This window comes from Drosophila elegans, unplaced genomic scaffold, assembly GCF_018152505.1.
Source record: "Drosophila elegans isolate 14027-0461.03 unplaced genomic scaffold, ASM1815250v1 contig_468, whole genome shotgun sequence".
In the NCBI taxonomy this organism is placed as follows: Eukaryota; Metazoa; Arthropoda; class Insecta; order Diptera; family Drosophilidae; genus Drosophila; species Drosophila elegans.
This window is the reverse complement of record NW_024545855.1, coordinates 2,826,275-2,842,509: the sequence shown is the minus strand read 5'-3', so window position 1 is coordinate 2,842,509 and position 16,235 is coordinate 2,826,275. Positions and strand designations below refer to the sequence as shown.

The 16,235-nt window shown below is 38.5% G+C and overlaps 1 protein-coding gene across 1 annotated transcript; it reads right to left on the bottom strand.

Annotated features, from left to right (window-relative positions):
* Positions 1 to 1,582: 1,582 nt before the first annotated feature.
* On the bottom strand, positions 1,583 to 3,375 carry LOC121467525. Its single transcript, XM_041708968.1, has 2 exons — positions 3,023 to 3,375; positions 1,583 to 2,317 (listed from the first exon to the last, which is right to left on the bottom strand). Exons 1-2 carry the CDS (start codon positions 3,157 to 3,159, stop codon positions 2,080 to 2,082), a joined length of 375 nt encoding a protein of 124 aa, XP_041564902.1. The 5' UTR covers positions 3,160 to 3,375; the 3' UTR covers positions 1,583 to 2,079.
* Between the last annotated feature and the right edge of the window lie 12,860 nt (positions 3,376 to 16,235).

Here is a 16,235-nt window from a genome sequence, read left to right as displayed (position 1 = left end):
TCCACTCCGATTACGGCCCCGATCGACCTGATGATGACTAATGGCTGGGTTCTTGGCCTTAGTCTCGGTATTACTCACGGGTTTTTCATGCCATTTGCTTCTAGGGTTACTTTTCTGTGACGCTGATCAAAATAATGCGCATTTCTGGGGGATCACTGGTCCAGTCAAGTAAGGAAATGATTATTGTTCGGGCTTATCGGATGGGTCATTATTAGCATGACTGGGCCAGCAAATATATTAATACAAAATACATTTCTTTTTAGTTTTACCTTTATTATGTAACTGAAACTGTTAATCCAGTTGATCTTAGAACTGAAATTCTGGTAATTATTTAACAGACAGAGGTTTTAAGTAAGAATACCGATTTAGTAACTTTAACTGTCAGCTATAAATTCATTTTTGATTTTTCAAGTTACAACAAGATTTTTTAAATTAAGATTTTGTCTGTCAATCTATCACATCTCATAGTCATCGACATTTAAATAGCAGGGGTTTTTTTCATCGGCAATTTACCTTTAGTGACCTGTAATATCATGAATCTCATGGGATCCTCTTATCTATATCTTAAATTATAATATTCTTTATGGCCAGTTCTTGTCCATTCCAGCAAACACGAAATAAATCTCAGGTAAAGGTAAAACTTTCATTTTAATTAGCCGTCTGGTCGGGAGTGACTCGACATCTGTTTATTTATAGAACTCGCCAACTATCTGCACATCATTTAGCCGCCGTTTTGTGTCACTTAGGCAGTGGGCAACTCATAAACCAACAACAGAACAGAACAGGGCTGGCTGGTCGGCAATGGCTAGAAGCCATTGGATGTACAAGAGTATCTGTATCTGGCGCGTGTATCTGGGTATCCGTATCGAAGGGCCAGCTCTCTGGCCATTAGGCTGCCCTACCCCATAGCCCACATCCTATTTATTCCACATCCCAATCCCGAACTGTTGGCCAAAGTCGAGGCCATGGGCTGCAGCTTTGTCGTGCTCATGTCGCACAACACACAACACACAACAAACAACACACAACAGTTTTCGTTTTCAATGCTGCCGGCCAGACCCTAAAGGCGGCCAACTTGGTACTACCAACTTGGTACTTACTCCCAGGATGGCCAAAACAAAGGGGCCAAAAGGTGCAAAGGGCGGGGCAGACTATGCTTGGCATGCATTCAACACACGATACTTGGCATTCCAGTTGCTGCTAGTTGAAGTTGCCAGTGGCCAGTTTCTAGTTGCCAGTCAGTTCCCAGTTGGCTGCGTGAGTTTGTGTCCAAAGTCTTTTGTTGTTCCATCTTCGTCTGCCGGCTATCGATCGGCATGATCGTCATCATGGCTGGCTGCCTGGCGACACTCTCAGAAAATAATCACAAAAATTTAATATTCAATTTATTTTCTTAAATATATCAAACCTTTTTTTACAGCCTCTATAATTTGTTCTCCACCTTTAATAAAACTATTTTAATTCTTTTCAGTTTTGTAAATGGAAAAACAAATTATTTATTTCAACTTTATGAAGTAAACATTCTTAGAAAATAATTTCTAACAGTTTAAATTTACAAATTGACATAATAAAATGTGCGTTCTTCACAATCATTAATCGTAATAAGCTCAGCCTTATGTTCCCAGTGTAACTGGATGGCTAGCTGGCCAATGCTTGGCATGCTATTTTTATTACATTATTCTGCAAAATAGTAACAAAACAGATACACACACACCCCTCAGTGGAACGGGATGGGATGGGGGAAATATGGTCATGTTGTCAACGCTTTTTGCATTGTTTTTCATGCGCAGTCCATTACATGATTTTATTATGTTCCCTGGCATTCGCAGCGTCATGTAGAAAATGTGGACCCGACTGCAAGTTGCAGTTGCAACAGGCTCGGCTTTTGTTTTAGTTCTTGGTTCCTGTCACTTTTTCACTTTTTGTTTGGTGTCCCTCTGCAATATAGCAACATAGCAACATGGCTATATAGCAACACGCACGCTCTAATGAGCAAAAATCATTTAAGACGCGGCTATTTTTAGTTGGCATCTTCTATATATAGCGCCTGTCGATGGGCCATTGCAATCCGAGGCGGTTTTATTGGGCTTCCAACTGGTTCCACGGCTCTGGGCGGATTTGTGGTAATGCGATCGAATGCCTCCAGGAATTTCCATTTGCATTCAGTACCTCTGCAGATTGCGTTCCTGTCCAAAACTTGGACCCTGGCTTTGGCTGTTCATTAGGCGGTGCGGAGCGGTGCGGTGCACTCATAAAAGTATTAGCCCCTGAGATACATTCCATACTTTTGTCTCCAAGAGCAGCGCAGCATGAATTTCTGATAAATAAAAGAGAAAAATAAAGAAAACATGTTATATAATGAATATAAAATTAATAAACTCAGATATCTTAAAAGGAACTTAAAAGAAACGTAGGAACATTTGTGCTTTAAGCCAAAACCAAGCCATTTACTTCAATTTAACTTTTCCTTTATTTTCTAAAACATTATTTGCAACTTAAATTTTAGATTATTGAAAATTGTTTTAATTAGTGCAGAAACATTTATGTTTCCTTTTAAATCAACCTTATGTATCTTTGATTGTTAAAAGATTATTTTAATTTTTTAGATTGATAATGTCTAAAAATAAAGACTGTTTTAAGTTGAAAAATCAATTGGTTCTTAGTTTTCTAATGACAAAGTTGTGTGGTGAATATTAAATCAAGAGATTTGCTTATATGTAGCATGTATTTCTGTTTAATTAATTTGTACATACTCGCGCAGTTAATTTAAAATATTATATTAAGTTTATTGTTTATACTTATATTCTTTATCATGTAAGTAAAGTCGATTTAAATAGTGGGGAGGTTAGTAGATATTTTTGTGTAATAAGTTTGAATTAACATTCAATAAAATTAGTCTTAAAGTAGTTGAGATGAAAAATCGCCTTTTTCTTTATTTAAATAAAGTCCATTTTTATGGCTAATTTCTGAGGTTAGCTAAGTGTGGGGAGGTAAGGAGGCATATCGGCTATCGGTCAAGTACCTGGATCGGCGTTTGCTTTGGCTAATTGCGCGTGCGCAGCCAACGGAAGCCGTGAAGTCCGTTCTACAGCAGCCAGCAGTTAGTAGCCAGTAGCCAGAGGCCAGAATAATGCCCAGAGAAGCCATCATCGGGCACATCGTGCTCGAGCAGCTTTGGCCGCCACTTGGACCATGCTAATTAAACGGAATTGGGCAGGGCACAGCCACGGGCACGGGCACAAGTGTGCTTAAACGAACCAGAGAAGAACGGTTCTCAAATCCTAAATCGCTGCAGCGGCGGAAGAAGCGCGGCAACATGTTAATTTCAAGTTGCCGGCAAATTTCGTGGAAAGAGGGGCACTACAGCACTACATCACTACCGCAGTTTGGATTACAACTGATGCGAGAAATTGAAGCCGGCGAACGGCGACTGGCGACCGGCGAACGGGCAACGGACGAATGGGCAAACAAAAGGCACCGTTCGCCGCTGCAAGTGTCGTTGCACTTTTGGGGGCCCTGAACTGCGGATTTTTGGGCCTTGGCACTCGCTTTTGCATTCGCATCTAGATGGGACCATGACCGAGGCGATAAGCTAATGACGGCACTCGGTTTTCTTTCGGTTAGTCAGCCAGCCGCAGAGCCGTTTCACTTGGCAAGTGTGTGCTAAAAAGAAGCTCAATCTGAGAATCCCCAATCCCAGTCCCTGTCCATCTCCATATCCATCTGCTCCCATTCTGTGCTTTTGAGCCTCTGTGATGAACTGCCAGTGGAGCTGCAAATTACCGTTTCGCATATTTGTGGAGTGAGTGCCATGTGCCATGTGCAATGTGCCATGTGCCATATGGAATGGGCAAATATCAGCAGGCGATAAATTGAAATCCAAAGTCGCACAGCAAACACCATTCTCGTGAGCCAGCAACAGCAACTTCAACACTCGCAACTCGGAAAGTTGGCAAGAAAGTGCTTTGCGCCTTAATGCAGTGCAGTGCTAAATGCTTTTACTAAGGATTTGCAGCTCAAATTCAAGCGTCTCGGTAGTCACTCAACAGCACTCGCGAAAATATTGACCCGCCTTTCTTTATTTTGGAAATGTCTTTTGTGAAAAATAAATGAATTGAATATTAATTTGATGCACAACATGTCAATCAAATAATTTCTACTAATTTAGGCAAAATGAAATAACGTTGTTGTTAGGAACTTTCTTATATAAAAAATATTTTGGTTAATTGGACAGTTTAAAACTTAATTTACTAGATTTTGTTTAATACGATAATAAGCATTTAGGAAGTCTTAAAACATAAATGTATATTGGTATTAAATCCTTGTTCCTTTTATCTTTTATTTTTTTTTTAATTTTATATTAGAAAGAAAACCGTGTGGTTTTGCGCACTGAAAGTGGTTTTCCAGTTTGGAGCTCCCCTGGCCAAGAAGATTTTCGGTGGTTTTTCCTGAGTGCAGGCCCAGACGGAGACACAGATATCCAGCCAAAGCCGAGAGCCAACAATGTCATGAAAAACGAGGCAGAAAACAGCAGAGCAGCAGCAATCGAGGGAAAAAAGGAGGAAAAACGGAAAACGAGAACGGCGGAAAGGAGGAAAAACTCTTCTCCGCCAGTTGGCGACTCTCGCGCGGCATTGAAATTGATGATGTGCTGCTTCTGGTGCTTCTGCTGCTGCTGCCTCCGTTGGCTACTGGCGCTACTGTATAGTTTTTATGGCTTTCACTTTTTGCGCTCCATGTTGCCGGCTAGACAAGCAAAAACTTCCCCTTTCTCTGGTCTTAACCGCCACCCACACCCATCCTCATGGCTGTACTCATACCCATTCCCATTCCAAATTGGGGTAGCAAGGCGCCAGAGCGTGCTGTTCGGAGGAGATTCCTGCCCACACTGATACAAAAATTAAACAGTGAATCCAAAATCGTAATATTTAATATTTCATTTAAATTTAAAATGGGTTATATTTGATTAAAAATCTTAGTTTAATAGGGTTTTAATTTTAAACCAATTTATATTTAACATTCAGATATTTAAATATAATTCAAAATTATATTTAATACAAATTAAATATTTAAAAAATTGTAATACATACTCAAAATATTTTAAAACTGGAATGCATGAAAATCATAGCAAGATATATTTACAGTCTGGCGTAATGGCTTAAGCCCAGTAGAGCAGAAATTATCTTTATCATAATTGAAAATTATTTAGACATTTCATTAACTTAAGAAACAAATATTGAACCTTCTTTATTTATTTGCTTAGTTATTTATCAATTTATATGTTTCTGATAGACAACGGTCTTGCACATTTTCTCTCAAAAGGTATTAATAAGAAGATTTTAACAATAACTAACTACGATTTTTGAGAAGTGCAGCCGTCTGGTCTCCCAGTGTCTCTCTGTTTGCGTAGCCTTAGTATGCTGGTTGCACTTGATCCCCCAAAGTGAAATTAGGAAAAATTTCAATTAAAAAGCATTTAAGTAATCCAGAGTTAATGCCAGCAGTGCAAAAGCTTTCACCCGACTTCTCGAGGGGGTGTGTCGTTTTGGGGGTGTCTCAGTCTCAGTCTCAGTCCCAGTCTCGGTTTCAGACTCAGTCTCGGTTGCAATTGATTGCTATAAAGTGCCACTGGGCTGGGCTGCATCCTCTGCTGCGATTTTGGAGTAATCTCCATCTTCACTGGGTAAACTCCAGCTTTTCCAGCACTTTTTACCAGGTCAATGCAATTTCGGGAGAATTTGCTAATGAAGCGAGCGTTTTACTTGTCGGTAGATGGAATGGCATTGTGTTGACAGCTCTTGCTGGAAAGTTAATTGAATTGTAAATTGGATGGCAGTCAGTTGAAGCTAATTGAGGGGCACACTACCATATTACTATAATATTCCCCGGAGCGCTGCTATAAGTATTTTATCTGCAAGCAATCTGCAAATGATTTGTCGTTAATTTGCATCTATTAGGGATTTGATTGGATTGATCAGCGTGCTTAAATCTTTCTGTGCTGATGACACTTTAAGTGGATGTAAAATCAGAATTGACACTCTCTCCATTCCTACACAGAAAGAAATGGGGTATTACATACAAAGTTTCACAGCTAAATTTGAATTAAATATATTTCTAATACGTTCTAGCTAAGTAGTTATTAAATGCTGAAATTTTTAAAAATGCTTCTAAGACCCAAGCAAAAGGTCATTAATTTTTTGATCCCACATGATTTAGGTCATGTACATTTTTTTAGCATTTACAAATTATATGATAAAGATAGTTTTTACTGTATCTAAGCTTTCATCATTAAGTTCTAACCATTTAACCAGAGTTCCTGCACGATTAGCCGATTTTCTGCGTAGCCTTTAAGAAGGCATATCGTGTATGTATTTTCTAACGCTATTTTTGATAGCCCGCGGCCAGTTTACCACTAACAGGCAGATAGACATCGGTGGTTCCTGGTTTTCGCCCTTCTTGTTCTGCTGCTCTGCTGTTCTGCTACTCTGCCCCTGGGGCAATTGAAACCTCGGCTGCTTTCCGCTCGAAATTGAAATCCCAGCGTAAGTGAGTTCCCTTGGCGAGAATAAAAATTGGCCAATGGAAAGGAGGAGGGAAATGGGTGTGGGTTGTGGGCCAAAATGCAAACGCAAACATATCATGGGCCGACAAGTGCAGCGGGCACACAGCGAAGCAGTCGCATTAGAAATGCAACAAATCACTGCGAAAAGTTGGGGAAGGAGGAGCACTTGGTTCATGGTTTCCACTACAAGAGTAAAACCAAGTGCAACACCAACAGCAAGAGCAAGAGCAACTGCAACTGCAACCAGAACCACGGCCAAAACCAGACATACGAGTACGCACTTTACTTTGGGTGCAACCAACAATTGCGACCGTCTGCATCGAGTTGCCGGCAGCGCTTTTCATACCCTTTCCGAAGGTATTACCATTTGTATTAGCAGCTTGCCACAAAGCATAATCAAACACTTTTCTGTGTTTTGCGTTACTGCGTTATAAGGTGTATTTTTAGTAGGGGAAATAAATAAATAGGGAAAATTTAAGAATATAGTTAAACAGTACAAGTTAGGTAAATACAAAAAAAAATTAAGCATTTTAAAGTTGTTATTTACTGATTGTATTTAATTAAATAACATTTTTTTTATTTTCGAAAGATCATTCAATTGAAATATTCCTGCCTAATCAAAATTCCAGTTCATTTGAATTATCCTATGGTTATATTTTATGTTTTGAGACGATCTCTTGAGTGGTATCCAATATGTCAGATATAACATTTATTTTAGCCAGAAAGGGTCTTTAATCGTCGGATTCCTTAGGTCAACCTGCCTGCTCGTTCCTCTAGCATCTTTCCATCTTTCTGCGCTGCTTTCCTTCCTGCAATAAGTCAGCGGGCAGCAAACAAAGCCACGCTACAAATTGTATCTAGTTACAATTTGCAAACTACAAACAGACTTCTTCTGGCAGGAGGTGGGTTGTGGATATGTGCGTGTTGAAGCGCAGTTTTTATTTGCACGGCGGCAGCTACTTTGTTGCTGTTTGCGGCTGGTCTGGTATGGTCTGGTTTTTGGTTTGGGTTTTGGTTTTGGTTCAGTTTCTGTTTCTGGTTACAAAAAAATATCAGAAGCAGTCAACAGATTGGAGAGTGCTTCCTGGGCCGGGCCAGCACACTCCCAATACACACATCCAACTTGGCCACGTTCTTGACAAACAGCAAGCAAATTGCCTTGGCAGTTGGTGAAGAGGTCCAGCTCCAAGCAATTCCCCAAACAGCCTTGCCAAATTGGCCACTGACTGACTGACTGGTAACTGGTGACTGGTGACTGGTAACTGGTAACTTGGATCTTTGCAGCTCTTTGGATTCCCGAGATTCACGGCAAATCTAATGCGCTTGTTAACGCCAATCGCACTGCCTGTTGGCTGTTTGCAATTTGGCCAACGGTAGCGTTTAATGTCCAATTCGTTTCGCTGCTCCAATAGCTGCTGGCCAAGTGGAAAATCAACTTGTCGCCAGGCTCCATTGCCGGCGAAATTTCAATTAAAGTTCTCCGCCCAACTTGGGCATCGCATCATAAGTCAGATTGGAGAAGGATTTGAAGCTGGATCTTAAACTGAAACTGAAGTTGGATCTGAAGCTAAAGCTGAAGCTGTAGCTGCATTGGCTGAAGTTAAGGCCGCGCCAAAAGCCAAAAATCATGCTAACAAAAGCTGTCAAACTCAGCTCACTCCGAGACGCACTTAAGCAGCAGACAGATCCTAGCCAGCCCCAAAATTGTTAATGGGACCTGCCTGCCTGCCATCGCAGTCATCCCAGTCATTTTTAGCCAGCCAAGTAAAGTCAAGTGAAGTGTGCGAACGGTGCACTGCGGGAAAAGTTTTCCTTAACTGTTGCACTCAATGTCTTAATAATCTGGTTTAAGTTTTGCTCAAAACCAAATATTTAATTACTAAACACTATAAATACTTAAGTCCGGTATACTTTATTATTTATTCAATCATTGTATAAAGTGAATTTCTTTAATCCAATAAAGGGAACTGCTTTCACATAAAGTTGATAAATCATAATATTTATAATTTGAATTTATTAACCTTAAAATATGCTCTTAAAAATTATAATCAAATTAGAAGAAAATATACATTGTTGATCAAATACCTTTACGCTTTGGAAATCAACACTTTTTAAAATTTGTAATCACATTAAAAAACATATCACAAAAAGAAATACAATAAATAAAGTAATACAATAAAAAGAAGTATGTTTTTAAGACAGCACCATCTATGTGTATATACAAGAATCTACATTCAATAGTGTTAGTAGGGGAACAAATATGATAGTTCTTAAGAGTTTAGTACAATAAATTGATATTTCCCCTTTATAAAAACTTAATGCTTTGGCTCTCAGTTAAATTATCCAAGAACTACTTAAGTGTTCATTAGTACGTCACATTATTCAAAATAAATAGTCTGTCAGTAGCGCAATAAAAGTAACTTTAAGGCACATCTAGACATTAATATTCATGAGCTTGGTGAGTAGCCCAATGCTTAAGTTGATATTATTAAAGAATGCTGGAAACCAATAAGTATATTCAGTAAATACGTTCTAAAAATAAGTGTTATAATAGCCAGTGAGTTCTCACATAAAATATGCATAAATCGAGATTACCTCATTTCTGTTTAAACACAAATTAATTTTTTATTAAGCCTAAGTTAAGAATGTATGTCCTTAAGAACATAAATTAAGAACCTTAATTTAAGTAAAATTTCTATAAATATTGCTATGTAAAATAAAACTGTATAATTTCCATAAATTATCAACATAAGTCTGTTAAAAATATAAATTTTGTTGATATTTTATTAAAGGTATAAATCTATGACAGTTAAAGTTGAGGTCAACGTCTATAATTAAATCTATAAATATAGTTAATGAGGTTTTAAGGAGGTTTCAATAAATAATCAACATTAGTGTACGTCTGTTTAAAAACAAATCGTGTTGATATTTTATTTAAAATCACAGATAGTTAAAGTTAGGGTCAAAGTCTGTAAATAAAGTTATAAACAATTTGAAGAATGTATTTTCTATGTATATAATATCATCATAAGTATTTATGTCTGCTTTTAAAATATAGATTGTATTTTCAGTGTAATTCTGCCTTGTTTGGCTTTTGCGGCGCGTCAGACTGTGAACATGAAAAAGCCAAAAATTTAAGCATTAAATGTAAGTTGCTCAGACAAGAGGGAAGCGGTTCGCACACGCACACGCACATTAATATAGGGATGCAGTTCGGCAATATATAGTATAGATATATGCACAACGGTTATATATCTATATAAGACTGGCAGATATGGCGTGGTCCAAAATAAAGCAGTTGAAAAACTGCCGCCAGTCATTTGGCGCGAAATTCAATTCCCGCCTGCGATGACATGAAACCACCTCAGCTCACATCATATCACCCAACCACCATCTCGACTGCAATCTGCAATCCCGATGATGATGATGTTCGCTGGCTGCTATCGAAACCGTTTTTGGCAGGGCTAAAATATGAATGATTCTCCTTCCCAAAGGCCTTAAAACATTTTGCGATATATGCTACATGCGTAGATATGTGCGGCAAGGCAAACATGGCGTATGCGCAATGTGCGTGCAGTGGAAACGTGACTGTCTCCGTTTTCTGGTGGGGATTGGGTGCGGATTTGGGGGGATTCGAAAGGGGGACTTGGGGAACTCAGGACTCAGCTGGCAATGTCCCTGACCCTTTGGCAAATATTAATGCTTTACATTTCATTCGGCACATTGTTTGAATTTATTTGTTGCCACCCATTGTCGATGTGTTGTTGCGATTTTGTTTGCGAGTGCGATGATTTTTGTTGCTGTGCTATCTGTTGGGAGTGGGTTGGTATTTGGGTGGCTGCTCTCTGGTGTTTGCGGGTGAATCCGGCCAGACGTGCTCATGTGGACTGCATGATTCGGCGGATTGAGTGAGACAGCTCACTCCCGAAGCAGGGAATAGTGGTTTGGGCAGGCGATTTGCCACAGACAGAGTGACCTCTTTTATTTATCGCTTCTATTTCCTAAAGCCAAACGCATGTTGGTTGACTGGACTCTGGCTTTAATGTGGCAATAATCTGGATAGACAGCCGATCCTCACACCTCGTTATGAACATGATTCAGGGCCTTATTAAATTTGTCTATACATTTTTTATACTTAAAAATTTGTGAAGAGCTCTACCAAATTGAGAACTGTTTTCCTATCTTTAAAAAATCAACAATAGGGAATTTAAAAATGTTATTAATTATTTTCATAGACTGCCTGCTATACATAGAAAGTTTTCTTTGATAGTTTTCGTTTTTAACTAATTAAAAGTCTAACGAACCATGTTATTGAACAATACTAAAGTAGAACACAATTATTTTCAGGAAAATAATTTTGTTTTAATGGTTTAATAATGGCATCTTTCTCAAATTTATACTTGTATATCTCATTTGCGACTTTGTTGGAATGCAATTAGTTTCTGTTATTGTCATTTGTTAAAGGTTAAATTCTCCTTAAGGCTCTTATCAACAATCATATTTTTAAAAGTAACAAGTCTATTGACTTTAAGTTACCTTATTAAAATATTTCTTGTGAAATACCTTTATTCAAGGGTCTCAATGATTAAGTGCACCTAATTGTAACATAATAAGTGTATTTCGCGTAGGTCATTGTCACTAATTGAAATTACATAGTTGGCATGATGTGTAAAAGCTTATAGTTAACATTTAAGTAACGCCTGTCAGAGGCGAAGATTGAAAACGGAATTCCGAATCATTGAAAATATTTGCAGTCATCGTTGGTGGGCTTAGCCACTGGCTGTTGAATAAATTTAATAAAAGAGGATTTTCGCATGCAATGTTATTTTTTGTATTTATCAGGGGTGGGGCTAAGTACTATTGACGATACAAACGATTTCTCAGAATTTGATTTAACCTTGGACAATTCTTGCAGAGCATTTCAGCATTGGCATTGGGAACTTGCGATTGAAAATCTGTTCTGTTTACTCTATGCCTGTTACGAACATAATCATCTTTTTCGCTCTTTTTGCGAACTGTCAACTTCTGTCTGCACACATATTTGTCGAGTCCACATTTCACGGCCCAATCCGCATCCGTATCCGTTGACTTTAACGAGACAATCCCAGTGTAAATGATGTTTGCTGATACCGGGCATCGTTTGCCCGTTGAAAAATTAATGTAAATTTAATTAACTGTGCTGGCTTGATTAAGGATCCGTCGGAATAATGGTTTATGAGATAAGCGTTGGATTGCTGGAGAGTTGTATTCAACCTTGAGAACTTTTTTCAGCATTTCGCATAATGCAAATAACTTTGCTGCCAATTATTAATGCCAATTTGGAGTCAAACACGAATTTGGAATCAATTGTTTGCTGGCCTTTGACAAATGTTTGCATAAAATTAAAATTCATGCGACTGCAGCAATCGCAAAAGGTGGCCAAAAATAAGACAATGAATTGGCTAAATAACTTCTAATTGTTAGGCAAATAGAAATATAGAAATATAGCCGTGGGGTGTATACCCAGTCAGGTGTACAAAAAGCACCGAAATGTGTTAAATTGTACAACAATAAGCTGAATGTTTGGCCGTTAGGCGAGTGCGTCGAAATCGAAAGGGGACAAAATTTACAAGCCCATAATAACCAACTCTCGACCATTGTGTTGTTGTTATTGTGTTCCGGTCGAAACACGCGACGATCATCAATCACTTGGTAAATAATACCCACTGTTTACCGTTACCAACATTTCGTGGCCCTTTTCGATTTGGATTTCGGTCTATGGATTTCAGACTTCAGACTCGAATCACTTTCAACGCATTGCAGGGTCCCCAAACTTGACCCTGAATTCCACCCACAAAAGCCAGCTGTCACAGATATGTTGCAATTTGCATTTGACCCCCAAAGAGTAGTAATTGTTGTGCTTTCATTACACTGTTTTTTTCCCCCCTTTTTTTGGCCTGAAGCTGATTCGCGTTTATATTAATTTTCGGGTCTCTTTTTGATGCTTTTTTGCCAGCTTTTTCCGTTGATGGGCTTTAACACTTGGCTGGATTTTATCTGTGCTTGCATCTAACTCAAACTGGGCAGTCAACGAGCCGTGAAAAAAGCGTGAGAATTTTATTAAAGATTATCAAATAGAGTCCAGCTTAAATCCATTTTGTCGTTCTGACTTTGGTGCTCCGCTGTTTATTCTAGCAATTTCCGCAATTTCAGCTCTGATTGTTCAACTTGTCATCCCTTCAATCCAAAACCCCTCCCCAGGTCATCCACATCCACATCCCACACCCAGTTGGCAAACAATGAGCAAAAACTTATCAAGGGGGCCAGAGAAATAAGAAAAACTATTCACTACAATCGCAGTGGAAGATGATAGCATATCTATATATTTCGCTGTGTGAGAATGCTCCAATTTCTATTCCAATCCCAATACAAGTATAAACCCAAAAGAAGCCACGTCAAATTCGAGTTCGAGAGAAAGCAAATACCAAATACCAAAAACCAAAGACCCAAAGGGTCGTGGTGGTGATAAGCAATCGCATGTCGTTTTTATGAGTTACTCGCCCAAACTAATTGGGTCAACTCGAACTCGAAAACAGACAGAATCGGACAGCGGTCTATGGCATACGGTGTATATTCTCAAATCAAAGATGCTAATTTGACGTAGCTAAAGACGTACACAGTGAAAAATTTAAATTTTAAATTGCACATTAGGTTATTAATTCGTTAAAAGAATAACTTGATTTTGGAGTGTTGACATAAATGTTTTATTAGACTAAAATCATGTATATTACATTTTCGAAGATACCCTTAATAGTTATGTCTTGAAATATTTATTTTATGCCGATCGCTAACAAATTATCAATCATAATTTTATTATAACACTGGTTAAAAGCTTAAAGATTTTACTTTTTTTATGGTGCACGTGAATAAAAGACCCATAGAAACTTATGTATATTCTTTGTTTCAATTTTAAACTTAATTGTATTTATGAGGATTGTTTTCTGAATTTCTTATTGCATTTAAAGCACAATCTTCCTGCTTAATATTAACAAATTCTTTAAGAGCTCCCACATTTAATGAAAATTAATTTTAATCAACAAATTTTCACAGCTTATAACCACTTAAAATTGTTTTGTTATGTGTAGCTAATGCTGTTGCTGATGTTTTAAGTTAAATTTGTCGTCATTGCCGAGTTTGGCTTGGCGGCAATCTGTGGATTTATGCGCCATAAAAAGGCTTGTTTAATTTCGTTAAACTCCAGTAAAATCGGGCACTTAAAATTGTGATTTGCAGGGCGAGGCGTGGTGCCATTTTAAGAGCCCGAAAGCAACAGTACGAGCTCCCAAATTGAATCAGAACTGAAAACAGTAACAGAGTAAGTCGACTGGCTACTGACTACTGGCTACTGGCTACTGGCTGTGTGACAAATGGTATTTGCATATGCATATGTGCGGAATGATATATGGCCCTGCATATGCATGAGGAGGATTTTCCTGGCGCCGACTTCAGGGCCAAGTCCTGTGCCGAGTCGATCTCAACTAACTTGGCCGAGCCGAGCCGAGCCAAGTCATTCATTAAGAACCAAGACCAAAACCGACTGGCCAAGCTCATTGCATATGCAACTGGCATATTGGTTGTTCTTTTTTTACTGTTGCAGTTGCAATTGCAGTTGCAATTTGTAGCTGGCTTATCCGATCACTTTTGCTAATTCGTAGCACATTCGAGGCGCGAAAACAACAAAAGCTGGGAACGTGGCGCCAAAACAAGAAATCATTGTGGAAAACGATTGATTTTCCATAAGCAGCCGTAGTCCGGAATGATTCATGAATGGCATTTCGTGTAATTTCGCCATGGGAAAGGCGCATAGCACTACTTAACCGTAATTGCCTGCAACTGTCTGGGGGTTCTTCATTTGGCCGTTCTGAGGCTGATCACGAAAGAACTTTGTTATTTCTTAGCCAGACTAGTTAGGGTATACCTGCAGAAGCTCATAATAAGACTCATTAAAGATAGGGCCACGATTTTTGTAGGTCGACAGGTATAGTATTACACAAGCATCATTAAACATCGTCAGATCTTCATCATATATTAATATATACAATTTTAACAATTCCTTTTTTTTATGGCCTTTTTTTTTAAACAGCAAATAAATATTTGACAGAGAAATGGGAAAATATAAACTCGTTTTGCAGAAATCCGCAAGAAGCTTAAAATATATTTAGATATAAACTTAAACGGATTTACTAATTTTGTGTTTTAATCAAATATTAGTGTTCAGGTTTTGGTATACTTGTGTTTTTAAATAAGATTTTTTAAGTATTTATATTTTTTATGCTAATAACTGCATTGTGAAACAATAGAATTTGTATTAAATCGAGAAACTTTTTTCGGTAAATACGCAAAACAGCTAAAAAATTATTAAAACAATAGCGTTCCTGTTGAATTGGACCAACAAATTAGTGGATTAGTTTTTGAACGTCATAATTTTGAAGATATATATTTACGTTAGTAAGTGAGTAATTGATGGTTCTCTTCACAGTAAGGGCTTTGTGGAACTACAAGAATTTTTAAATGTTTTATAGACTTAATGGGCTAATTCGATTTAAAAATGCTAAATATAGTAAAGCTGCGATATTAATGAACTTCCAATCACGATTGAACTAGGGCCAGTCGTGGATGGCTAAGAACTAAGAACTGGACTGGACTTAAGGGCCCTCTGTTATCGGGGGCGAGGGTCAGGCTGATGACTTGATTGAATTCGCATAGGCGCTAGATGGGCTAGATGGCTCATAAGCAATGCAGCTGGCGTAGGCCAAGTTAGTTGGAGCGTGGTTTGGGCAGCACGACAACGACAAAGAGGCACTTTGGCTACCAGAATGACAAGCCTCTTGTTATGCACGAGCTGCGTTCTTGTCTGGGGCACATTAAAGACACATGAATGGCCCGGCAATAAATATTATTAAAAATGTTTGCCTTTATGGCATGCTAAACGCGATGGCAGCAGCAGCAGCAGCAACAATTGCGACACTAAGCCACCATAAGCCTATTATTTAATTTGCCCAGTGGATGGCGTCGACGGTGGCGGTGCAAATGAACTTTTAAAGCGCCCGAAAAGTAGACAACAAAAAGAGGAGTCGGAGGAAGTCAGACGACTTGGCAGGACGAAAGGAAAGGACGACGAGTCGCGCCAGCATCATCAGTCATCACCCTCGCCGGCAAAGGCGACGATGCTTCTCGCTTTTTGAGGGTTGCAAAAGGGAAAAATTCGCCAAATAGAAGATACTTTATGTTTTTGGCAAACAACAACTGAAACAGACGCAATTCGTTACGGTCAGCTACAGATACTTGTACTGATACGCGGCAAACAGACGAAGACGAAGTGCCGGGGGTAGTGCTTAAGCCATAGAGATTCTATAGAGATGTCTACACACGCTTTGGACAGCACACCAGGGTTGCCAGCTTGGCCAGATACTCAAAGAGAATGTTCCAAAGGTCAAGAACCGGAAACTGCTTAATTATGTAGGCTCTTGCTACTTTTACTTCTTCCACTTCTTGTTAGAAAACTCTTTGTAATGCAAACTAAAAGTATTTGTTATGAATAAATTGAGGAAAATCAAACATTTTATAGCAATTAATGTTAGTATATTTAACTCTTTCATAAACGGTGAAGAGAAGAACAAAATACATCATTAAA

Coding starts and splice junctions, on each gene's coding strand:
- LOC121467525 (XM_041708968.1), bottom strand. CDS start 3,159: ATGTGCCCGATGATGGCTTCTCTGGGCATTATTCTGGCCTCTGGCTAC. Junction 2,318..3,022: donor CAAAGCAAACGCCGATCCAG/GTACTTGACCGA, acceptor TTTATTTATCAG/AAATTCATGCTGCGCTGCTC.